The 25,619-nt window shown below is 40.8% G+C and overlaps 2 protein-coding genes across 3 annotated transcripts; both read left to right on the top strand.

The window, feature by feature from the left end:
• The first annotated feature begins 1,701 nt into the window (after positions 1-1,701).
• On the top strand, positions 1,702-9,426 carry urm1 (ubiquitin related modifier 1). Its single transcript, XM_037266678.1, has 5 exons — positions 1,702-1,778; positions 2,441-2,511; positions 6,373-6,454; positions 7,878-7,926; positions 8,418-9,426. The coding sequence occupies exons 1-5, from the start codon at positions 1,744-1,746 to the stop codon at positions 8,484-8,486; spliced, it is 306 nt and encodes a 101-aa protein (XP_037122573.1). The 5' UTR covers positions 1,702-1,743; the 3' UTR covers positions 8,487-9,426.
• On the top strand, positions 6,373-24,765 carry cercam (cerebral endothelial cell adhesion molecule). Of its 2 annotated transcripts, XM_037266576.1 has the most exons (16): positions 6,373-6,454; positions 7,878-7,926; positions 11,077-11,230; positions 13,855-13,947; positions 19,377-19,554; positions 20,371-20,481; positions 20,571-20,688; positions 20,827-20,961; positions 21,028-21,232; positions 21,356-21,475; positions 21,563-21,639; positions 22,047-22,153; positions 22,237-22,369; positions 22,439-22,566; positions 22,667-22,870; positions 23,421-24,765. In XM_037266576.1, the coding sequence occupies exons 3-16, from the start codon at positions 11,113-11,115 to the stop codon at positions 23,653-23,655; spliced, it is 1,962 nt and encodes a 653-aa protein (XP_037122471.1). In that variant the 5' UTR covers positions 6,373-6,454; positions 7,878-7,926; positions 11,077-11,112; the 3' UTR covers positions 23,656-24,765. The 2 variants fall into 2 exon arrangements, with proteins under 2 accessions (XP_037122471.1, XP_037122472.1); XM_037266577.1 differs by lacking the exon at positions 7,878-7,926 and having other exon boundaries at positions 23,421-24,764.
• The last annotated feature ends 854 nt before the right edge of the window (positions 24,766-25,619 follow it).

The raw sequence follows: 25,619 nt of genomic DNA on the forward strand, positions 1-25,619 counted from the left end.
TGGGATGAAACTGGGCCTCCGCGCCATCTGCCACAAGAGGAAAATCATCATTGGCTCTGCTCTTTGTCTCCACCGCCCATACAGTTCCATAGGCGTAACATGTTATGGATGTAATCTCTAAAAAGGATTCTCTCTGCTTGATATCTTGGAACGTGTTCATTTCAGCTCTTTATGTTCCTTATTGAAACAGACACAAGATCTCACAGTCCCGCCAGCCAGCCAGCAAACCAGTCGGGACCGCCAACGGACCAACCGCCATCCCCTAATCTCAACCCCCCTACCCCCGCTATCCCCTTTTATTGCTAATCCATTGTGTTGGTCATTGTCATGTGATCATGTGTGACCCGAGCAGCCGTGGTAGTGACTTTTGACGTCTGTCTACAGAAGGCGTTGGGAAATTTTTCCTTCTCAGAGGCCATTTCTGCTCTATTAAGTTCTTGAATAATTTTGGCGAACCAAATTATCAAATGTGTTTGGCATACAATGGATTTTTGGAGCTGCATGTCGGGCCGTATATGGCCCACAGGCTCTATGTTGCCCACCGCTGCAGCACAGAATAAAACCAAAAGCTTCTATCTCTCTTTCTCTCTCACCTTTCAAAAACACAAACTTAATCATTTTAAAACATGCTAACAATGATAGAACACTAACTAGTATATGACTGTACAGTACTCAATTAAATACGTTTGATTCCCAGTTAACTGAGCAGAGTATCTCATTAGCTAAAAAGAGAAAGTGGATCCATATGTTCATGAACCTCATGGCAGTTTAACAAATGTAAGGTGGCACCCATAGCAGTTGTTGAGGGCCTCAGGGGGGTCATCCTTTTCTGGAGAACTCACCCCATAACCGTGAAGCTTATATGAATATAAGACATAGCACAGATACTTATCACGTCTTTATTACTAAAACCACCACCGACGTTGTCATCAGGCTCCTCTCAATTTCCCGCCTGATGCCTCACACGTCCTCCCCCTGGCCCCCCTGGCCCTCGCAAGGCCTCTGGTCGATCTATCTATGTGGCCCTGCACTGACTCCTCATTAACACATGAATACAGGGGAGGAAAGAGACTGCGAAGGCTTGGACGCCAACAGAAGGCAGAACGATTTGCAATTCAAACCTCCGACTGACCCTTTAGCACAGACACACACACACACACACATATGCATGCACACCCACTTTGTACCCCACTATATCCTCTATACTGGCTCCAGAACTGTCACCAGTATGACTGAGCATCTATATAAAGAGGCAGATGTGGATTCACACAGCCATGTCATACTTGACTATTGAAAAAGTTCCACACCAACTAATTTTTGATTATTTTCATAGAATAATTTATAGAAAACAAAGTACTGTATTGGAAATGTTGTTTTTGCTGACAATAATAGTAGAAGTCTAAATATTAGATTTGTATGACTGTTTAACATTTAAATAAATAAGTCAACTATATTTACTTATAAATAATTGACTTATTTTAAAATAATAATGCATTAAACTAAAACTAATTATAGTCGTTCGAAAATAATTTTGTAAATTTTGTACATATTTATCTTCCCAAATATTTTTAATCATGTTTAATAAAATAAAGATTTTTTTTAAGATAATAAAATCCTAAAACCATTCGTTGTTTCGTAAAACGGAAATGGACGTCTGTTCATTACGTCACGCCCTACAACGCCTCCCGCCCTCCTGCTCCCTTCCGCGCGCATCACGCGTCACTTCCTGCAAATGCCGACAAGATGGCTGCACCCGTAGCTATACATCTGGAGTTTGGGTAGGTCTTTCAAAACCCTTCGCGACTCTTTATTGTGTTTCCAAACGACCCCCAGAATTTTTTTACTGGGAGGATACGACACCGCGCGATAGTTCCAGTCGTTATTGTTTCATAGTTACTCTTCTGTGTAGTTTAAGAAGACGTAAAGTGGTGGAGAAGCTAGCTATAAATTAGCTCTGTTTGTAGCCTCGAGCTGTTTCCGTCAACCTGACTCGCTCTGTCAGAAAGATTAGAGCTTCTTCACCGGTTTGAAAGATAAATAGGTGTGTAAATACGATAATCTTGTGATTTCTAATATACTGACACGGTAATGCCAGATGAACTGCATATTTGTGTGTATTTAGAAGATTAGTTTTCTCAAATGCGGAGAAGAATAAAATGATTCTTGCCGTCATAAATAACGTGCTCTTTAAACCTGGATTATTTTTGTATACTTATCACCTTAAATGGTGAGTAAATCTGTTTGCAATACTTTTTTGTGGACTCTTTGTGGTGAAATAATAAATGTATAATAGAAATACAATTTTTCAGGTGTTTTTTTTTTTAAACTATGGCTTGAATGTGTATTTCGTCAATCTACCGCATTCATATTTACTTTGAATATGGATAGTTGGTTTTATGACAGAAAAGTCTAATGTTTCTTTATTTTTTTTATTTTCCAGTGGAGGAGCAGAGCTTCTTTTTGGTGGTGTGAAGGAACATCATGTCACTCTTCCAAGCCATGAAGAACCTTGTGAGTGTCTCTCCACACAACCATTTATTGTTTGTCTTCATAGACAAGTCAAGATTGTTATTAATAATAATAAATATTATTAATGGGATTTGTCCATGCAAGCACTGGTGGAGGTAGAATTAAAAAATATATATTTTACAAACCTAAAAATAATTTCAGAAAACGCTGATAAACATTTATGAAATGGTTCCTATATAGGGAAATTTTGAAAAATATCCCAGAAAAATGAGATACCCAACCCCCACGTGACGATGCATAGTGGCTAATTGGACTTGCACATGAGATTTACTTGCATATGGCAAGTATGAAGGTGTTAATGGCAATCCCTGATTACAAGACTGCATGGAGCCTTTCCCATCTGACTGAGGGCGAGACGCAATGTCAGCCAATCACAGCCGCATTGGGTTAAAAAGGCCAACGTGATGAAGGTGTAAGCATACTAGGCCTCTACATTTTTATGTCAGTGTTACTCATCTTAAACATACATAAGCTATAAAGCGTCGGGTATATATTTCCCATATCCATCTTGCCCTTATATGGCTCTCTCTTTCTTCCTCCTATTGTCCCTGACGAGTAGTGCCAGAGTGTGAACGGAGGCAGTAAAAAAGGCAGTAAAGGAGACTCAAAGGGCTTCTGGGGCTTTACAAGAGTGGAATTAGGGTTCATCCTCCTAGTCCTCTTATTTCATTTTTTTTTTTGTCCATGTTCATTTCTAGAGGAAAACAAAACACAGATAAGAAAATCCACAGAAGGGAATTCCCTAAGACTAAAGTCAGGACCTTGCTCATTAGCTGCAGGGTTAAATGTTAGTTTCCACGCAGGTTGGAATGAACGCGGGAGAAATAAGTGTCATATTGGTTTTGGACCAAACAAAGGACGAGCGGCCGTGACGCTAGAGTTACCAGGGTGACGACGACACAAAAGTTGACCAGAGAAGGGAATGTTTAAGACGATATAACCTTAGTGCACCACGCCACACCACCCGTGTGCGTTTATACGTGTGTGTAATATATGACCCAGATATAGGATGTTGCATGTCAATAACTGGTTCAATTCAAAAACACATTGAGTAAAATATTGTCACGATTACATGATTTTTAGTGTCATTTCAATTTTTATACTAAAGCCCACAAATCACCTAATTATTATTATTTTTATTGATTTACAGAAATAAACTTTTCACTCAAATGCTCATTTTAACATCCAGTTTCTTCCATATGATTTTAATTATTGTAGTGTGTGTGTGTGTGTGTGTGTTGGCGGAGTGGGGTTTGAAGGGGCGGGGTGGGTTAGGGCAAATATAATTGCTTCTGAATCCTTCTTATTTCTCTGTGACCCCAGCCGATGATTGATGACCCTCAACTGAAAGACCCCGCCCCCACTCTCCTCTCTCCTACGCACGCACACAAGCGAAAACCCCCAATGGTCTGGGGGTCTCGTCGTTTTTACATCAGTGGAAAGATGGATCACTCGTACCCCCCCCTCGTAGTCACACGACTGTCATAATCGGTCAAAGAAAGGCCCCCCCCCCTAAAAAAAAAATAGACAGCACTGGCAGTGATTGGCCGGTCATATGAAAAGAAGAAAAACCCCCAGCATTGGCGGTTTTGAATCTCCATCAAAATGGCGCCTTTTCCCTCCCCTCGCTTCTCCTTCCCGGTACCCACGCGGCGGCGAACTCCCATGATGCACGGCAAGGACGTGACGCACTTTCTCCCCTTTACTCGTTCGCTCATGTCCATTTTGTTTTATCAGCGCTCATTCCCGGCGACGATGGCGACGTCCGTGTTCTCCCCCTCTGTACTCACCTTTCGTCAGAATGACACCACATATATTTACTCTACATTAGGCTGCCTTTTCGGGTTTAATCTGAACTAGCAGCCATTAACGGCAACGCCATTAAAAACACCCCCCCGCGCCCCCTCGCCATGGCTTGTTTCTATTTTAGGGCACAGTTTGAATGATGGCCGTGTCTTCCTGGAGGAGGAGAGCAGGTTTTATTGGGAGGAAGGTGGGGGGGGGGGGTAGATGAAAAGCAAAATGGGGGCCGAGAGGTAATGATGGAGAAAAGCACAAACAGTCGATAGCGGAGAAAGTGAAGAAAAAGGAGAAGGGGTCGGACTGCAAAGGAGTTATGACTTTTCTGCTGATTACTTCTGTTTTTAGCCCTGCAGGTGTGTGCGTGTATGTGTGTGTGCGTGCGTGTGTGTAGCTTTAGGTACACTTGCACAATCTAGTGAGCGCTACCAAAATTTCACCTTAAAATAAGAGAAAGGTGTTCATTTTTTTCCCCAAGACTGTTTAATTGAACAATATGTTTCATAGAAGGGGAACGCATCATATTGTACTGAGATGTCTCTAATATTTTGTTTACTGCGTATATGTATGTGTGTGTGTGTGTGTGTGTGTGTGTTTGGGCCCCAAAACACACGCATTGTTATACGTCTGCCTTATAGCACTGCAGTGAAAATGAACATTACTCGCGTAGGTACATTCGCGAACACACACACTCGCACTGACACTCTCGCACACGCACGCACACACGTGACACTTGACAGGTAGCGCTGCAAATCATATTTGCACCATTTTTGATTCACTGTTCTCTACATTTTATTTTTGTTAATACTGTTTTTATTTACACTGATGCAAGCTTTAATTGTGTTGATTTTCTTTTCTGAAGAGGAACATTTAATCTATATGAACAGATAGTTGCCATAAAAAAGGCAGAAATAAATTGCATTTTTTTATGATATTTCAAAGATTGCTTTTGTTCTTGTTAATGATTTTAAACCAATTTATTTCCGTATTGTGTTGCCTTCCATTGCTGCTGCGTCGCAGCGTGAATCGACTGATACCTTCACCCTATCTCGCTTTACCTCGTCATACCTTCGCGCCACCTCTTCTCTTTTCCTCTCTCTTCTTTTTTTATCCTCTCTTGCCATCATTTGGATGAGCTTGTGACAAGGGCCACATTTAGTTCCCGAATGCATTCGATCTAGCCCATCATGCATGATAAACATGTTTTTTTTTTCCAATCATATTTTTTCCTAATATTAGTTTTCGTCGATCGACAGAAAGAAATCCTCGCATAGGAATTGTGTGGTGTGACTTTTACACAGATCTTGCACTCGTACACGAGTGTAATCATTTTGTCTAAGAAAACACACACATTTAACATAAAGCTAATATATTCATTGGGCGATGGCGTTTAGCAAGGTGGGGGTGGGGGGTTGCTTGCATTTATCCTAAAAGTGCTCATTGTCGCCCGGTCTGAGCGCGGCTTATCCCTTTGTCGACGGGGTCAGCGTCGCCGCAGATGAGGTCGTGCTCATTCAATGCCAGCCACGATGGCGTTCAATCCCGGACGCCTTTGACTCTAACGAAGAAAACAATCAAGCTTGCGTAAACATCTGTACACTGGTATGATGTGTGCTTGCTTTCAAATGTTGTCCTTGCTTCTTCATCAAGTGCAGTTGCCACACAAACAGCTGCTCTTATTCTACTCAGTCTCCCTGATGTTGTAAATACGTACGTTGATATTATCAGCTGTGTAATTCTTGATTATTCTTATGTGCTGCCGCTGTCCACTTAGCTGCTGTAAAACCAAAATCTCCCCACTGCGGGACTACTAAAGCCTCATCTATTCTAGTCTGAGCAAGGTGATCAATGTCACCCTTGGCCATTGACATTAGCCTTCCCCTTCCCCCCCCTCAACGCCAACACATGAACTCATACATATACATGCGGCCACGTCCCGCCTGGTGCCTCCGTCCCGTCGCGTCACATCGACCAGGGGGCTGGAAAGCACGCACCTTGACCTCTCACCCCTGACCTCTGTTGTCTGCCTTTTCTTTTTTCCAGGGGATATGAAGCAGCTGCTGGTGTGGATCCGACTCAACCTGCTCAAGGAGCGGCCTGAGCTCTTTGTCCAGGGCGACTCTGTGTGAGTTGTGTTGTCATTGTACTGTTTCTCAAAAGCCGGTAAGGATACGTAGCGTCATTAGAGATCGCTGGCTGCAGAACCGTCTGAGTTTTACGGCGTTCCTTTGCGGACCACTATTTATAGCATCACCTGACCACGGAACAGAGCGAGCACACCTATAAACCTGCTCCGTTAGTCGTAAGCGTGTGTATTGTCTCCTTTCATCAAGGCGTTTTTATGACCTCTATCGTTTTGTGATCATTTTACAGTCGTTGTTGTTCTTCTGTACTTTAATGTCATATCGACACATATGACGCACACAGATGTACTGTGTGTGTGTGTGTGTGTGTGTGTGTGTGTCATGTGTCCATCATTACCGTTAACCTTGCCCCTCCCATCCTCTCCCTCCCACACTTGTTTAAAAGCCTCATCAGGATGTATGTGATGCTTCTGGCTCTCCATTAATTTCAACTGACATTTTGATTCCCTTCATAATCTCTAGGTTTACTCTCTTCCATTAAATTTCATTTAAGAAATAGAATGGGGAAACTGAGACTGACATGGAACTCACTACCATAATGTTGCAATAGAAATATAAAGATAAATATTATGAATATAAACATATCAATTATATATATGTATGCATATATAAAAATGTGCATATATATATAATATAATAATATAATATATATAATAATAATATATAATATATATTTTATATATACTAATAATAATATATAATACAAATGATGGTAACTATATATATATATATATATATATATATATATATATATATATATATATATATATATATATATATGATGGTAACAGTACCACTGTGCTCATTTGTGTTTCCTGCTTCTGCTGTATATCCCGTGTTGTTTGCATTACACCCCACAAAAAAAAAAAAGACCACACACATGCAATGCAAGGGGCTCCTGAGGTGCCCCTGAGTGGTGGGATGAAGGGTGTTGTCTTTGTCTTGCATTTCTCTAATATTGTCATAGTTCCAGGGTTTTTTTTTATTCACCAGCTTAAAAACAAAAAGTATATTTTTAATTGGGTTTTTGTCCACACATATTCTTCATTATTCTCAATGTGGAAAATTGGTTACATCTTTACATGCTTATAATAAAAAATCACATTATTAAGTATTTAAGATATTTACGCTATAAAAATAATTTTAAAAATCTCCAATAGCTTTCGAAGAAAAGAAGTATTAAATATTTGTAAAATAATGTGAGAAAATTTTGTTTTTTGGTTTTTACATCTATGCAAAATTGAAAAAATGCTCCCATCCATCTTGTGTTCAAATAGCTAGTTTACATTCTTTATAGTTTAGCTTTTGCACATATTGAAGTATATTATGATCCCCCACTTTACCTGTGTGATTCATTACCCCTTCCCTGCCCCCCTCCTTCCTCCACCACCACGGCCATGATAGGAGACCTGGGATCTTGGTGCTGATCAACGATGCAGACTGGGAGCTAATGGTGAGCACTGCCAAATTTGGAGCCTTCCTTCACATCTGGTTGTTCTACAGAGCAAAGGGGGGCAAAGCTACGGCCTGTGGGCCATATGTGGCTCTACCAAAGCATTTGTTGTGATACAAAAAAACAACTACAACTTTAGAGGAACTTTTATTTAGAAAAAATCTCAAAACATTAAAGCAACAAATACATCATACATTTTTTACATGTTTGTTGTCGAGTATCGCGAGCACCCGGCCTCCATTTTGTGCCATGCGTGGTGCCTCACAGTATGCTTGCGTGTCACAATTAGAAGATGAGCACAAAGGCTAATCTGTACACCGGCGGAAGGCTTTCATTGTGATCCCTTTAGGTCAACCGCATTTGATGCCTGACCTTGTAGACACACACACACACACTCCTCTTAGAGGATTCTGTATGCACAATGGGACATTCATGGGCAATATGTTTGTATTGACACAAGGATATTTACTGTTATGTTGTGGGGCCTCCAGGGCGAGTTGGACTACCGCCTGCAAGAGCGAGACAACGTCGTGTTTATTTCCACTTTGCATGGAGGATAGAATACACACAGACGCATTCATGGACACATTATATCCTGCTTTCCTCATTCACATCCCAACAAAGCTGAATCCCATTGGACGTTGCATCAGACCGCCGAGGTGATGGATGGTCCTTAGGAGCCTGAGGGGATCTCAGAAATGGCTACCAAGCTTTCTGATAGGAATCTTGGAGGACTGTTTCTTCTTTTTTTGTCTGGCAGAAGGTTCTCCCAGGTGGACACTGTGCCATACAAAATTATTCTCACATCACCATTGGGTGCTTTATTTCTACGCATTATTCATATTTTCCCTCCGTTTTAATATAAACATGATAATATTTTTAAAACTGCACAAATTAAATGAAATTGTTTTAGAATGAATTAATAGCAGGAGAAATGCTATTTTTGTTGTTAGTTTGCCATTTACCAATTAAATTAAATCATCATGAAATAACATTTATTGACTAGCAGGAGAAATGTTACTGATATTACAAGGGTGCCATTTACCAATTGAATTATGCCCCCCATTGTCGGTTATTTTCCCCTACTTTTGTCCATTGTAGTTTTTTTTTTTTTTTTTTTAATTCTGGTAAATGTAAACAGGAATGCAGTTTTTGCCATAATGACAAGGTGGCATTTATCAATAAATAAACACAAACATTATTTGAGTCCCCAATGTAGTTTCAAATCGTGTCAAATGTATTGTTCTTTTTGTACTAGAATAAAATTTTACAAATTACAAACCCATCGTCATCTAAACATCATTTTGTGGTTCCCAGAAAGTGAAAACTCTTTATCATGTTGGCTTTATTTCAATTTTGGTTTTAATTCAGGCCATAACATTCTCATAACATAATTGAGTCTCCCTCATAGTTTTTCCACCAGTGTATAATTCCAGTTGTCATTTTACCTCAGTAAAACCAGCTTAAACACAATATTTATATCCACTTTTTCCATCCTAATTTTTCAAATGTAAGACTTCTTTAGTTACCAAATTAAAAACTTTAATTTTCGTTGTTATTTACAGTCCCCTTTAGGAACAAAACAGCACCACAATAGTGCGCAGTGTGTTTACTTGTAAGGCCTTGTCAAATGCTTTATTTTCTAAATAAATTAATTTCTCTGAAAACTGTTTTTGTGTTTTATTTCACACCGTTTTTTCCCTGTTATAATTGTACATGCTGTTATTTTATGGTCACTTTAGGGACATTTTTTGCCTGCTCAAGGCCTGTTGCGGAACCATCCAAGACACGTGTGTTTGTGTGAGTGTGTGTCCGCGCGTGCGCGCTCGTGTGTGTGTGTGTGTGTGTTCCAGGATGACTGCGGGAGGTCGAGGTGTCGCCTCGGGCTGCCCTCTTCTACGAACGCTCCTACCCCCCCCCCCCCTCTTTTTTGCAGAAAAAAAAATTGCCTGTAAGTTCCTATTTTGCAACGAGTTAGCGTCTGAGAATAAGCTGAAAAGGAAATGCAAATGAGTGCGCGAGGGCCTCAGTGGAAACTAAAGAGATCGTTTCAAAGATGGGTTTTTTCCCAAAGGGGGCAGTCATTTTCCGTTTTGCTGTACTTAATTCCTTTAAGAGTGAAGCATTGTTAAAATTATGATTTGTTAATTTGCTAGCATGCATTTGGAGTGCAGCATGCATGCACACTCAACGTGGATGATTGGCATGCATTAAGTTTCTTCTGTCAATCTATCAGGAAATATATATAAAGCACATGCCAGGCATAGATTAATACAGTTTAAATATTTTTTTTTTACCTCCAGTGTTAAATAAGGTAAAACAAATCAATGTAGTTTAAAACCTGATTGTTTTTTTTTGTGTGCATAAAGCAACATTTTCCATAAGCAAGACACACAAAACAAAACACATTTTTACTCACATGCAAAGGTTTCTGTGAATCGTTTTTGCACATACGCGGTGATTGTGATTCACGTTTGAATTAAATCCTAAAATAATTTAGTGTGTGTGTGCGTGTGTGCTCCAGATCAACAAAATTGTAAATATATTATAGAAGAAATTATTTCCCAGGTTTATAGCATTTTATTTTTTCCCAGTTGTCATTATTTGGAGTGACAATAATGCATTCAAATAAATACAAATATAGCCTATTGCTAAATCACGTTTCGTCAGGCCTACGCTGTTTAAGACATTTACACATCTCAGTGTAACGAATTACATCCATTGCATGACCTATGGTCAATATGTTTTATAAACATGTAAGCTTTTTTCTTCTTCTAATTTTGCAGGACGGTGCATGGTGAGATTAGTGGGGGGGGGGGGGGGGGGGGGTTATTTGGTGCTGAATGTGCGTCACTGTTGCTCGCAGGGCGGCCTGTCAGCACTCAACTTACTGCTTTTCTACTATTTGCCAAACCAAAGTCGATACATCGACGCCCCCCCGCTCAATATTTGCCATTTAAAGCAAACAGCCTTGATTAGATGTTCGACAAAGTGTAAATACCAATCGGGGGGCGGCCCAAGACGTCCCCCCCTCCCTGAACGCGTCACGAGACCTGTGCCCGTTCGTTAAATTGTCAGCCCTTGTCCAAACCAACAAAATAACACATTTCCAACCTTTTTTTTCCCCCTCCTCCTTTTTCTTACCTGCAGTGACACTAAAGGAAAGGCCTCGACGTGACGTGATGAATGCGAGTCTGCAGCAACAGATGTCCATACACAATTCTTGGTGGTCGTACTGGAGTGGACGCAAGAATTGCGTTTGGACAATCAGCCGCTAAAAGACCCCACTTGTCCTCACGGGAAGGTAACGATGCTTCAAATATCATTTAATGGGTAGCTTTTCGATGAGGTTTCCCCTAATGTGCATATTCTCACCCACTCACACTAAGTCAGGACACTAAACATTTTTGCTGTCATTAGAAAACATAGCTGCATAAGCAAATGGACTTTTTGCAAAACTAAGTTAGCTTTAAGTCAATGCACATTTCTGGAGCAGCATTTGCCGCTTAAAATAAAATAAAAACACATCCCTTAACGTGAAATAGAAATGAGCATTTTCATTTCCCCTAAAAGATTAATAAAGTCCATTTAGAGGACGCCATTTGTGCACCTGTCATTGGCTCACTTCCAGACGCACAAAGGCTTTCCCATTGGAAGAAGAAGGCCAAAGGGGGAAAAAAATCCTTCCCCGTTTAAAGGAGAAACGCGCCGCTGCAGGTGTCTTCGGGATTGTAACCCCAAAACGTCTTCACAAATGAAATATCACACTCTTAGCTCCCTCTTTTTTGAGCGCGTCGTTGCTTCACTTCCCTGCTGCGTTCAAGTGCCCCTCGTGCGTCGTTGCGTTCGAACGTCGCCCAGAAAAAGCAAAAAAAAAAAAAGGTGCAGCTTCGTCCTTGCAAAATGCCCCCTCCCCTTTTTTCCCCTTCCACGCCATCCTTTCCTCGTGGGTGTCGAGCTGTGACTGGGTGCGTGTCGGTGTGCCCCGCTGCCTTTTTCTTGCTTCAACAATACCAGAGAGAGAGAGAGAGTGGGGGAGAGAGTGAGTGGGGGAGAAAGAAGGGGCAAAAAAAAAAAAAAAAAAATGACGCAAGGCGCAGGGAGGAGCGCGGAGAGCCTCCTCGCTTGGTACTGAATTTGAATAACACCACGGGGTGATAAATGTCCATTGTACTGCTTAAGTCATGAATCTCGGCTGTCCTCTGTGACACACACGCACGCCAGCCAACAGCTGCGATGAGAAACCAGCAGCTCCTCTTAAAGACACAACAACCGTTTTTTCTTCTCGCCCCCTTTGCTCATCCCTCTTTAATTCTTTTTTTTCTTTTTTTTTTCTCTCAAATCAGAGAGATTACAATCCTGACAGTGTTTACTCGGTGGCCCGCACTGCATGGCGTGTCAGTGTGCCTCTTGCAGCCAGGCACTTGCCACATAAAGTGGTGCCTTCAAGCGCCATGTGCAGCCATTCTGCAGAGAAGAGAGGAGATTTGTGTATTAAGCAGGGCTCCTTGTTGGCTAAAGAACAAGTGCATTATGGGAGGTGACAGAAGACGTGTTGTCAAATTGAGCAACTTTGTCCTTATGGATGATTGCGCCACGTGTGCAGCTGTCAGAGAATTTGACAATGTGTTTATTATTATTGTGCAGCATCATTTGGGCTCGGAGGTGTTTTTGGAAAATTCCGAGTTTGAGTATTCACACTTGCGTACTCACGACCTCCAGTACTCTTGATATATCAAAATTAATTTAACACAATGATAAATGATGACGTTCTTTGTAATGCATTTGATGATTTGCACATGTCAAACTGACACAGTATAGCGCCAACTACAGGTGAGGAGGACTTACTCGATGTGAGACATTTTTCTTTTTGCCTTCAGTCACGGTGGCTGGTATCGGCAGCCTCCGCGAGTACCTGATACCTTCATATAATTCCAGTATCGGACCGATACGATACCTGGTATTAGTACTCGCCCATCCTTACTTTTTACTCTAAGTACCACCAAAGGAAATAATTAGCTCTTCAATTACCAACATAATAACCAATACTGAAAAAAAACAGTGAAGTAGGTCCAAATGTTCACCAAAAACAAGGGAGAGGTTGCGGTTGCTAAAATGCGTAACATTATTCTAAGCCACTAAAAGTTTACATAATTTGAACATAAATATTAAATATAGGAAGATTTAAACTTAAATCTAAAAAAATTACCTAAATAAATGTTTTAAAATATTTTTGAAAATATTAAATGCAAATGTATTAAATGTAATACTAGTCATACTTGTGCTGTTGATAAAAGTTTCAAGTGGAAGTCAAGTAAAAAAATTCCATGACAAAAAACAAAAATCTAATATTCATATATATAACTGTGGCTATAAGTGAAGTGTTGAGAGACTCTGTCGCCAACATGCATGGGTGCTGTAAATCACTGCCAACAGCCTTTCAAAATATCCACACGCTGTCTTTTAATCAAACCTCTTTCCTGTCTCTGTCAATCCGAAGCTTTTGATAATTACGCCGTGTTTTTGAGGTTCATAAAAAAATAAAAATGATGCTGCAAAATTTGGCTGCAGTTTTGCTAGATGTGGCTAAAGGCTTTTTTCGCCCTTTCGGGTGTACTTAATAAAGTGTCTCAGCACTTTCTAACGCTGCAGCGTTTGTTTGATGCGTACAAACTCCCCCCGTCCCTTTTACTTCTTCTTCTCTCCTCTCTCTTGTGTCTCTAATAAATCATCCTGACTGATCCCGCCCTGGGCGCAGGGGGTCCTCCTCTTTAAAGCTCAATCCACCCCCTCCTCCTCCTCCCCTTTTCATCTCTGTGAAGAAACCGAGTTAACCTCTGCTGATCCACGGGGCCAGAGCCCCTCTCCAGCTTCAACCCACCTCTCATTCATCCAGCCAGTCACTCATTCATTGCTCTTTTCTTGCAGGTTGCAAAAAGTGGTGGAAAGCAAACCGCGCGTCCTCCACTTCCTCGCTTTGCCCTTTTCATGCGCCGACTCCTCCTGAGGCGGGAGAACCCAGTAAGTCAAGAGGCTTCCACTTTCACTCTCACCTCTTTGCCGCTGGGGTTTTGAGAGCTTTCACCTTGTAGCTACATTAAACGTCACGTTGGGAAGAACGCGCCAAAGCATCTGCTGCTTTTTCGCAAAGTAATTCCAGAGCAATTCAGTCTTATATTAAGTTGTGAATTTCTTCTCTTTAAATTTTTTTTCTCTTTCATTTTTTTTCCTTGTAATATTATATAGGTCTGTACAGTACTGGTAAAATTATAACTTTTTCCCTCACAAATCTACAACTTAAATTTTGTGCAATCATAACTTTGTTCATTAGAATTCTAACTTTTTTCTCGTAACATTCCACAATATTTGCACATTTAGGCTTATTTTCTAAATCACAACTTTGTCATAGAATTAAAACTTTTTTTTTTTAAATTACAACTTTAATGTTTATTAGCTAGTAGTCATAGTTTGCTGAAAAAAAAGTGGCGTTTTGAATTTATTTCATCAAGTGGTTGCGGAAAATAAAACTCATCTTTCCTCAGATTAATTTTTTTAATTAGATGTATGTGTATCCAGATGATTTTTATCTTATGCAACCAATTGATCAAATAAAATTGAATAAATCCAACAAAAAAAAATGTCATCGTAATAGTATTTTTTCTTTATTGTGGCTCTAACACTCACTGTGCCTATTTAATGAGATTAAAACAATCAAGTATCTTTGTCTAAGTAGCAACAGTGACAAAGAAAATGTGAGGGCTCAGTCCGGCACGTTGAATGAAGGCCTTTTGGCTGAGCGCCTTTTATGGTAACCGATGCTCTTGGTGGTGTATAGTGGCCATGTGTGTGTGTACACACAGAAGCAGTAGGGGACTGCTGGGCTCCACGCGGGGACCACTGTGCCTCTCCCCATTCACAAATCAATGTTTAACCCGCTGGCTAAAAGGCTTGGCAGGGGAGAGGGAGGCCCAGTCGGCAGGGTGGGCTATCAAACCATCCCGTGGAGGGATAGAAGGGACAAAAGCCGCATGGGAATTCTTGGGCCGAACCTCATCGGGTGAAGGCATCTCCATCCTACTGCTGACTATGAGGTTGTGCTAAGAGTGGGGTAATCTGCGTGAAGCGTTAAATACCCTCTCGGTACACTGATTTTGTGGTTAGCACTGTTGTGTCATAAAAACATGGTTCCCTGCACGTCAGGAAAAAGTAGAAGAGAAACAGATTTAAGCTCGTTATATTGTCCACATCATCTTCAAGGCTATTTACGAGATCTATTTACGCACTGCTGTTTTGGTTAGCAACAGAGTTCAAAAGGGCTCAGTAATTAAACTACTTAATGCTCATGTGTGAACAATAGTGTCATTGAACTGAGATAATTACAGTTACAACCTGTTTTTGTCCTGATGGGAAAAGAGGCGTGTTTATTTTTCTTAAGTAGCTGACAAACTGGTCCTGTACTTGAAAAATGTCCAGTAAAAAAAAAAAAAAAGTTTGAACTTTATTTAATCAACCTTATTCTACTATGTTTGATTGGATTTTATTTGTTGGAATCTAAATTTGATTTACAAATAATTCAATGATTGCTTCGACAAACACTTATATAAAGCAACACCTTTGTTGTTGCTAGGCAGAGTCCACAGGTCTCAAATGTAACTGCCCTGCTGACCAATAAAAAAACACTAATGAGATTTACACAAGCGTTTCACAATTAAAACCATCTGTATTAAATATAAAAAACGTACTGGAAAGCAGGAAAACGGCATCTGGTGTCTGCCAAATAAATCCAGGAAGAATCAGTTCATGGTATAATGTCTCACATTAAAGGATTAAAAGTGACTCTTTCCTCCAACCTCACTCCCCTTCCTCCCCACTTCACGCCCCCAATCATCCACAGCACCCATACAAACACACCTTCCTTCCTCCCCCCAGCTCGCATGCCATGACATTGGCTGCACTGTTGCCTGGCAACCAGGGCGGATGGACAGCGTCATCCGGGGAGTAACAGCGCTAATGTAAAGCTGCTCCCCTATACATCAAGTTTATATCTTCATCTGCCATTTATTTATTTATGCTAAACTTAGCTACATGAATGGTTTCAGGCCATTTCATCATGAATAATATGCAGGCCTGCAAGTATTTTCAATGCATTTTAAATTCAATTAAATTGCTATCGCCCAGTATATAAAAAAAATAGTCAGGTATATGAAATGAGGCTTCAAAATTGTGAAAATTCAAGCCGTTGTCATCACTCTCAAATAGTATGACGCGACATCCCGGCCTGCTGAAAAAAGGATGCGACTGTGCCTTCCAATTTTCTTGCGCCTAAACATGTTTGAGCTAAAAAAAAAATATATCCACATTAAACCACCAGTTAGCCGCCAGCTAACATTGAAAAGCAGTTAAAAGTAGTGCTGTGCTTCCATGTTGTCAGCAACTCTAACCAATCTTGAAGCATGTACAGTATAATGGATTCAGCAACAAATCTTTGGATTGACTTTACAAGGATTTGAACATAAAACATTAAATAGGGCCACCACTTGTTTTTAATGTGTTTGCATTTTTATAGTAGCTTGAATTGCTTTTGGCTCACCACAACAAGAGCATCATGATGATGCACATGGCTAAATTGGATACATCCTTATAAAATACACCCACACAGTCGGTGATTCTTTGAATTGTGCAAACTACTGTGATGCGTGGAATCAGTGGTCCATTGGGGAGTGGGTGTAGCCATAGTAGACAGAGCAAACGCTCCATAGCTGCTGAGTAAGAGGGTACGTGCCTCGGCTCAGACCCTGAGTGACAGCTATTGACCCGCCCCGGCCAAAAAGACGTCTCTGTGGGAACGCTATTGATTATCGCCGCGGCAATAAAGGTCCCGGAAGCTCGGGAGAATGTCATGGATCTCGGACGCCCATGCGCAGCTGATCTGAACACACACAAGAGACACATTTTAAGCTATACAAAGAAGGAGGATAGATAGCCATCGTATGGTGAGCTGGTAAGGTCACGCAAAACATAGCACAATCAGAAGCAAGGATGGGGGTCGACGGGCCGGGTCAAAGTTCCAATATTATAACCTAAAAGATGTTACTATAGAAAAAAAAAGGTGCTATCTTATATAATATGTTCTATGTGCTCCTATTAGTCGTTGCTCAGTGCTCAGGTAACGACCTTGTTTTCTTAGTCATGTGACATTCGCAAGCTACGCTGTGATTGGTTGTTAAAAGTTTCCATTTCAAATCATCAAAGGGGGTCAATTATATTACTTTGTAAGAGTCAAGTCGTAATACAATGAAAAAAATAAAATGAAAACATTTTTTCATTCTTTTAGTAATGTGAAAATAGTGAGAGAAAACAAGTCGTAATAAATGAAAATGAAGGAATCAATATAATGATAAAACTTAACGGCATAAAATTGTATTGTTTTCAAACTAACTATATTGTAACAATAAACCACTTTAATTGCTAATATTTCATATTAGGTCAAACAATAAGGACTGAAAAGTGATATCAATACACTTAAAAATTCCAACAATTACATTAATATAAAACCTTATTAGATTTTCATTCCAATTTCATATTTCTTGAAAAAATGATATAAAAATAAAAAATAGAACCCTAAAACCTTTGATCAAAGTGTGTCAAGTGTTTTCTTCTATAATTCAACCCAATCTGCAAATTGTTTTGTGTGTAATGTGTCTAATTTAGCTGAACTCTCCCTTTAAACATGTCAGGTGCAGTCAAGTGAGTCTGTATAGATTTTCTTTAGCCAAACAATGATGAATTTCTTTTTGTCTTGAATGCTTTCTCTAACTTTTTCCTTTTCCTTATGCCCTGCATTCACACACCCCCGCGCATTAACGCCAACGCCACCCTTGACCTCGCTGTGAAAAGTTAGCGCACCCGAGGTTGAACTCTCCCAGCTCGCTCGCAGCCACCGAACGCTGGGAAAGTGGCCCTCCTGACATACGTGTGTGTGCGCGTGTGTGTGCTGGTGTGTGAGCGTGGCGACACTCGGGGTGTCATGAAAAGGAGAGTTTTGACCCTCAACCCCTGACCTGTCCACACAAATGACCTTTTTAATGCCCAACGCTGCTATTGTCAGCCGTGGTTGCCCGGGCTTATGCTTGGAGCCCGCCAACAGAGTCCTAATTCATTATATCTTTGATATGGAGGACAATGATATAATTAAGAAAAAAAAAGATGTCAGGTTTCAAGAATAAAGTTGTCATATTTTCAGCTCAAAATACCACAGTAAAAAAATATTATTCAAGAGAAATGTGTAATGAAGTTAGATGATAAAGTCCCAACAAAGTTAATTCTAAAAAAAAATGGTATAATATTGCAAGAATAAAGTCACATTTTGTTTCTGCTAAATGTTGCAATATTGTATGAATAAAGTTACAATATTGAAAAATAGAAAGCTCTTATGTTAAAAGAAACAAGTTGTAATATTCAATGTCGTTTTTCTTAATAAGGTTGTAATATCATGATAACAAATTACAATATTATGAGGAGAAACGTTAGCATAGTAAGCGAGAAATGATTTTCATGATACAAGAATTATTCCAAGAAGGATTTAAATTTTGACAATGAGTTACAATATTGGGATGAAAGTTTTCATATTAGGAAAGAAATGTTGTAATGCAATTCTTGGAAAAATAGGCCAAGTGTTTGCATCAATCTGTTTATTATCATTCCCAGTTAAATCCTTTAAGCATGCAACACAAAGAATTCCACGGTGTGCATTTAACTACATTACGTGGGACTGCGAGCTAAATTAATATAAATATATTTTATAGAATACAAATAACTACGAGGTCGTAAGAGAGAGCGTGAGCGGCGTTCATGGCAATGATGAGCGTGCTTTTTTTTGTTGTCGTGTGACGTAATCCCGACGCGTCGTATGTCGGGTCCGATTTGCCACTGCAAAGGGAAAATGGGGATTTTTAATTGGTCAAACGGCGCCGCCCAGTGGCCGATTCTTGCAACTGCGGTTGTAACTGCAGCTTGTCGGTACATTTTGTTTCCACGTTGCAATATTAAAGTTTTTAAAGAATATAACTTGCTGTAGCCGAATATGTACTTTACGTAATACTTTTTATTGTCACAGGGAAATATGACATTAGTTTTTTTAACTCAATCCTAGCGGTACGTGTCTCAATTTGGTGACATGGGATTAGTTGTTACATAGGCGGAACTTGTAAGGCGAGAAGAGGGGAAATGTTCTAACTTGTACGCTGGAAAAGGGAAAGGGGCTTGGAAACTTGGGAATGCCCTCTTTTCTTTTTTTCCTCTTCCTTGTGGTAACTTGGACTGCTGACGCGTCCGGCAGCTGCCTGCACTCCTCCTTCCTTCCTTCTTTCCTTCCAGAAGAAAACGAAGGAGAAGCGGCACATTCGGAGCTTGTTTCGCCATGTTGCTCCGCTCCGTTGTTTGTGTTTTAGGTGTCTTATTGTGCCCGTCCCGATGCTACTTCTCCGAGGAGAGATCTCCCGAGGAGTCGCGAATGCAGCTTCCGACCGTGGTGGTCGCCATCATAGCCAGGAACGCCGCTCACTCCCTGCCTTACTACCTTGGAGCTTTGGAGAGCCTCGACTACCCCAAAGATCGCATCTCGGTGTGGTGGGTATATTCATTTTGGCCTTTAAATCATGGTATTAAAGTCACAAAGTTGTATTCTCCTAGCAGCTTTCTTGCTACCAGCTCCATGTTCACTCAAATTTCACTTTTGTCATCTTTGTCAAACTTAGGTTCGACGCCCAATATGGGTCTTTTTCTTTTTTAAAGTTGTCAGACCTGAATGTGGTGCCATTTCTTTTTAGCAAATGCTTTTTGGATTCATATTTGTAGAAGGGATCATGTCTTTGTGGTCAAGTACTTTTAAAATTAGAAATCAAGTTTTTCTTTCACAATAGAATTTTCTGTCCATTCTGATGATGTCTCCCCCAAAGTCAGGTGAGATAGACTTGAGCACGCCTGTGACCCAAGTGGGGTCAAGCAGTCTGGAAATTGATCCTGGGCTATCACAATGGACCCGTGGTCTGCCTCACTGTTCTGAGGTTTAGGTTGTCTTTGCAATTGTAGAGTTTAGGTGAATAGCCATAGGACATCCACAAAATGAAAATGCACAGAGAAGTATGCGCACATGTGTCACATTGAGCTCATGACTCAGTTGTTGGCAAGGAGGAAAGAAGCAGTTGAAACGTCTGCTGATTTGGGCGTGCGGGTTGGATGGAGCCAACCACAGGGAAGGACTTGGAATCGCTGCCATGTTAACTTTTGTTTTAGGCCTCAGTTCAGTAGATTTGCTTTCAGCATTGCGGTGACGGCTTTTGTGATTTCTCTTTCCGAACAATTTTCTGCAGCCAGCATGTTCCTTCTCACTTGTCCGTATTGACTGTGTTTTTTTTTTTAACCTGCATTTTGTGTGCTCCTCAGGGCTGCCACAGATCACAATGCAGATAACACCACAGCCATCCTCAAAGAGTGGCTCACCATCATGCAGAAATTTTACCATTATGTGGAGTGGAGACCCATGGAGCAACCTGTGTAAGCCTTCATTTTGACATCTTTGACTATCTCTATGTGTGATTTTTTTTAATCTTTCTCGAAATCTTCTTCTCAATGCCTCATTTCAGGTCTTATGCGGGAGAGATGGGTCCCAAACACTGGCCTAACACCAGATACGAGTATGTGATGAAGCTAAAGCAAGCGGCGCTTAACTTTGCCAGGAAACGCTGGGCGGACTACATTCTGGTACGGAATACAACTTACATAAACACAAATAGCGGATTGATGTTACAATTTCCCATCAATGGCGATTTTGGTTATACCGAAGAGTTTTTTTTAATCTTTCAAAACACAAGTGTGAATCAAATGACATTTTTGTTTTAGTATGCAGACACCGATAACATCCTTACCAACCCTAACGCACTCAACCTGCTGATAGCTGAGAACAAGTCAGTCATAGCTCCCATGCTGGACTCTCAGGGAGCGTACTCCAATTACTGGTGTGGAATAACACCACAGGTGAGGCGCAAGTTCAACATCCTCTCTTTAAAAAAAAAACAAATTAAATCCTCAATATTTTTTTAGGGCTATTATCGAAGGACAGCAGAGTATTTCCCCACCCGCCACCGTTACCGCTTGGGCTGCTTCCCTGTCCCGATGGTGCACTCCACCATGTTGCTGGACTTAAGGAAAGAGGGAATGAAGAAACTGGCTTTCTACCCTCCTCACAAGGAATACTCCTGGCCCTACGACGACATCATCGTCTTTGCCTTCTCCTGCCGAGCTGCAGGTTTGCAAACGCTCCACTTTGTGCAATCCTCAATAATAGTATCAGTTTATCTCAATCAGTAAAAAAAGTCTTCAGTCTTCACTTCAGTCTTCCTGTTTGTAATAATTTGTGAATCGATTACAGCGATTCAGATGTACCTGTGCAACAAGGAGCGCTACGGCTACTTGAATATCCCGGCCAAACCTCACCACACCCTTGAGGACGATCGCCTCAATTTTGTCCACGTTCACTTGGAGTCTATGAGTAAGTCTTTGTTTGCTCTTCTTCCTCTTTTACGTCACATAAAAGAATGCAGTCAATGTGTTTTGTCTGTTGTGGTTCTTCTAACAGTTGACGGCCCTCCAATGAAGCCCTCCCGATACACCCACATGTTACCCAAGCAGAGAGACCTGATGGGCTTTGATGAGGTTAATACAACTCTCCATCAATTTTACACAATAGGAATTATTTGATTTATTTTCAAGGAGCAATAGAAACATCTACATTGTTTTGCGTTTGTGCACATTCTTATTAATATTAGGTGTCTATTGGCAGCATAACAGGGGGAAAATGTTTTCCTGTCTCGTCAGGAAAATGTTCGGAAACTTTCTTCCAGTCTGTTATGCTTGACGAGTGCATAATTCTGTTCATTTGTTTAGTTGTTTTTTCTTTGCTTTTATTTATTAGCAAACAAATGGAATAATATATAGAATATTTTAAAACTAAAATCCATAGCAAAAACATACTTCATTCAAATGTATTTTAAATAAAAATAATAAAAAGGCCTTTTTTTTCCGGATAAACATCCTCTCAACATTTTTGTTGTCTTCCTTAGATTTACCTGATTAATTTGCGCCGGCGCCCCGACCGCAGACAGAGGATGTTGTTCTCCCTGAATGAACTGGAGATCGACGTCAAGGTAGTTGACGCTGTGGATGGAAAGTGAGTACACTCTTACAGAAAGTCTGTTTGAAGGATGGTAGAACAATAAGCCCCGCCCACCCCACATCTGTGTGTCTGTGTAGTGCACTGAACAGCAGTGACATCAAAATTCTGGGGGTGGACTTACTACCGGGCTATTACGACCCATTCTCGGGACGTACTCTCACCAAAGGAGAGGTGGGCTGTTTCCTCAGCCACTTCTACATCTGGAAGGAGGTAACAAAAGCTTCATCAAAATGTCTAGATTGTAGGCCTTTGTCTGTAGGCTAAAGTTGTTTTCTCCAGATGGTGGACTTGCAACTGGACAAAGCTCTGGTGCTGGAGGACGACGTCCGCTTCCAGGCAAACTTTAAACGACGAGTCCTGCGGTTAATGGAGGAGGTAGAACAGGTGGAGCTGGACTGGGACCTCATGTGAGACAAATTTAAATGACCTCATCCAATGCGAGAGGTTTTGTTTTGTCCGGAAGATTATGGATAAAGAACATGTTCATTTTGCCTTCTCTTGCCACAGATACTTTGGCAGGAAGCAGGTGAACCCGGCAAAAGAAGAAGCGGTGGACGACGTCCAGAATCTGGTCGTGGCAGACTATTCCTACTGGACTCTCTCTTACGCCATCTCCCAGCAAGGTGCCCAGAAGCTGGTCAACGCTGAGCCGCTTTCCAAGATGCTGCCCGTCGACGAATTCCTCCCCATCATGTACGACAAACATCCCAAGTACGTATTGGATTCCTTTCCATATCCTTCTTTTTTTTGTGTGGCCGCACCCGGAAATATAGAGTGTTTATTTTTCATGAAAACACACCTTTAGATGATGATCACTACGACGCGTGTTTAACTTTTCCCAGCCGCTGTCTTCCTCCCCCTCACTTTGTTTTAATGACCCACGGCAAAACGTTAACACATGTTGTCATTGTGTTCTTTGTTCCTCGCTTTATTTTTATTTTTTTTTTGCATTTGCATGCGATCCCAATCTCAGAATATCCTTCATGTCACATAGTTGGCCATCCAGCTGCAGAGTGAATGAGATACCGAAAAACACACGGAGTAAAATACTTGAGAGGCCTACTCACCAGACGGCCTGGCTGTGTCCGTTTTTCTCGTACATGTGTGGAAAAATGGATTATAGCCAGCACCTCTGGGATTCTCATTCAACTCGCTACACTTAACCACTAAGGCCTGAACAATGACAACACAGCACTTCTGAGTTCCACATTTATGTTATCATGTGGGATTAATATTTCCCTCATTTTTTCTTTCCTCACAGCGAGGACTACAAGTCCCACTTCCCCAACAGGAATTTACAAACCTTCAGCACGCGCCCACTTCTGGTGCAGCCTTGCCATTACGCCGGCGACCCACAATGGGTGAGCGACACCGAAACGTCAACGCTGTGGGACGACGACGCGGTGCGCACAGACTGGAGGGGCTCCCACAAGACCCTAAAGGGGGGCGTACCCCCACCCGAGATGCTGTCGGCTTCCTACAAGGACGAGCTCTAAGAGGCGAGAGAGAGGTGAACACTGTCGGGACAAAGTGTTGTCGCAATCCCACCCCATGTCACGTGGACCACCCTGTGCCGTTTTAAGGTGGACTTTCCTGCAAAGCACGTTAATGGTGACATGATGGTGGTAAGGTTGACATTTTTTTATTTTGTGTTCATCAGGGACAGGTTTTCTTACACGTTGCACAAAAACACATTTTGCGATTGTGACAAACTATTCATCTGTTTGTTCATAACCAAATGTACCTCATATACTGTATCTGGAGCAGTAGTGCACTCACTTTATTAGGTACACCTACACTATCTGAAAGAGAATTAAAAAAAGACCTTTGCAAATTTTTTTAATGAGGACACTGCCCAACGAGTTTTCCTTGCGGGCTGCAAAGCAGTTTGGCAAAATTCATATTTTACTACCTACATTGGAGTTAAGGGTATCATTTGATTCATATTGAGTATGGTAACATCACAAACTTCTTACTTACTTTTGCATATAGATATTTGCTTTTCCACTGCACTGTTTATTTTATTTTTTTCAACATGGCGTCCGTGTGCTAGAAGCTAAACTGCACTGTGAGTTTATTGACTAAACGTGGCAGTTGCACTTCCTGTCCCTTCCCTGATACAAGTATGTTCTGTGTGCGAAGCCAAATAATCGCCCCAACATAATTCTACCTGCATTTTATTTTTCAGAATTTATATGATGCCTAACTAAAAACGCAAGCTTTCCTGAGACACACGAACTGATGTGTAGAATCTGACGCTGCGTCATAATCAGACATTTTTTAATATTATCCCTGTCATCCAACTAAATACTCCCAACTTCAGCTTTGATTTGAATCACTGATTTCCTCTTTAAATTCATCTCGACGGGGTTACAATTCAAGTAACTAATATTTCCGATGCTCCATAATAGATTTTGAACGCAATCACAGCGCACACACGTCAATGAAACTGGCGTTGCATTGCATTGCTTTGTTCATCTCAATGTCTTAATTTATTTGTTGTCTCACAACTTTTTCCACTTGTCAGTGTCTTCTGTGCATCATGCATTTTGTTACAATACAAAAAACCAACAACAGTATCATAAATATCCGGAATCAAAACATTCTCATTGTCTGACTGTGACTTTTTGTTATAGATGGACGATCTTATCAGACATGAGAAAAATTATTTTTTCACACTGTTGGTAAGTTCACACATGTGAGTATTATTTTTACAAACTTGACCAATCTAAAATGTTGAAAATAACTTGGTCGGTTCGGTGTTAATGATTGAACAAACATTTTTGGGGTTTCGTGGAAAGTGATATCAGAGGACTGCGATCTGTGAAATTTGCCTCCAATGACACACATTTGCACTCAATAGCACTTTCAGTCTTTATCTGCACGGTCTATAAACAATTCTGAAATTTGAACTGGTCTGACCACATTTAGGAGTCTGCAATGAGCACACAACTGTTAACTGGTTTAAGTTGCTCTCAGGTACACATTAGGTTTTTATGCGATGCAGGTAAATACACTTTTGGCGCAATGAGTAGTTGTGTGAACAATATTATTGTATAATCTGAAAGAGTGTGAACTCGTATTGTGCAAGGGGCTAATTGACTTATTTTTATTAATGACAATTTTCTGTTGTTGCTACGCATCTGTGATAATATTTCCATTCAACCTTATTCAGGTTGCATCCATGTGTGCAATTCTCCTCCAAGCAACACCCCAGCTGCTCACATAGCCACCTATCTGGTTTGCATGACCTAGATTAATCTGGAACAGAGCGACTCCAACCAGATTGAGTGAGATTCATCCGCAAACTAAAGTAAACTAAAATAAATGTGTTTTATTAGGTAGATTATTTTTCTGTTTTGCAAGAATCTGCAGATGCCACAAGATGGCACTGCAGCTACACTAATAGGTGTACAGTAGCTAAGTTTAGCCTGGGTTTTTAGCAGAAGAATTTACAAGT

This window comes from Syngnathus acus, chromosome 12 (genome assembly GCF_901709675.1).
Source record: "Syngnathus acus chromosome 12, fSynAcu1.2, whole genome shotgun sequence".
In the NCBI taxonomy this organism is placed as follows: Eukaryota; Metazoa; Chordata; class Actinopteri; order Syngnathiformes; family Syngnathidae; genus Syngnathus; species Syngnathus acus.

Coding starts and splice junctions, on each gene's coding strand:
- urm1 (XM_037266678.1), top strand. CDS start 1,744: ATGGCTGCACCCGTAGCTATACATCTGGAGTTTGG. Junction 1,779..2,440: donor GCTATACATCTGGAGTTTGG/GTAGGTCTTTCA, acceptor TTTATTTTCCAG/TGGAGGAGCAGAGCTTCTTT. Junction 2,512..6,372: donor TCCAAGCCATGAAGAACCTT/GTGAGTGTCTCT, acceptor TCTTTTTTCCAG/GGGATATGAAGCAGCTGCTG.
- cercam (XM_037266576.1), top strand. CDS start 11,113: ATGCGAGTCTGCAGCAACAGATGTCCATACACAATTCTTGGTGGTCGT. Junction 11,231..13,854: donor CCACTTGTCCTCACGGGAAG/GTAACGATGCTT, acceptor CTTTTCTTGCAG/GTTGCAAAAAGTGGTGGAAA. Junction 20,689..20,826: donor GCTGGGCGGACTACATTCTG/GTACGGAATACA, acceptor TTTTTGTTTTAG/TATGCAGACACCGATAACAT.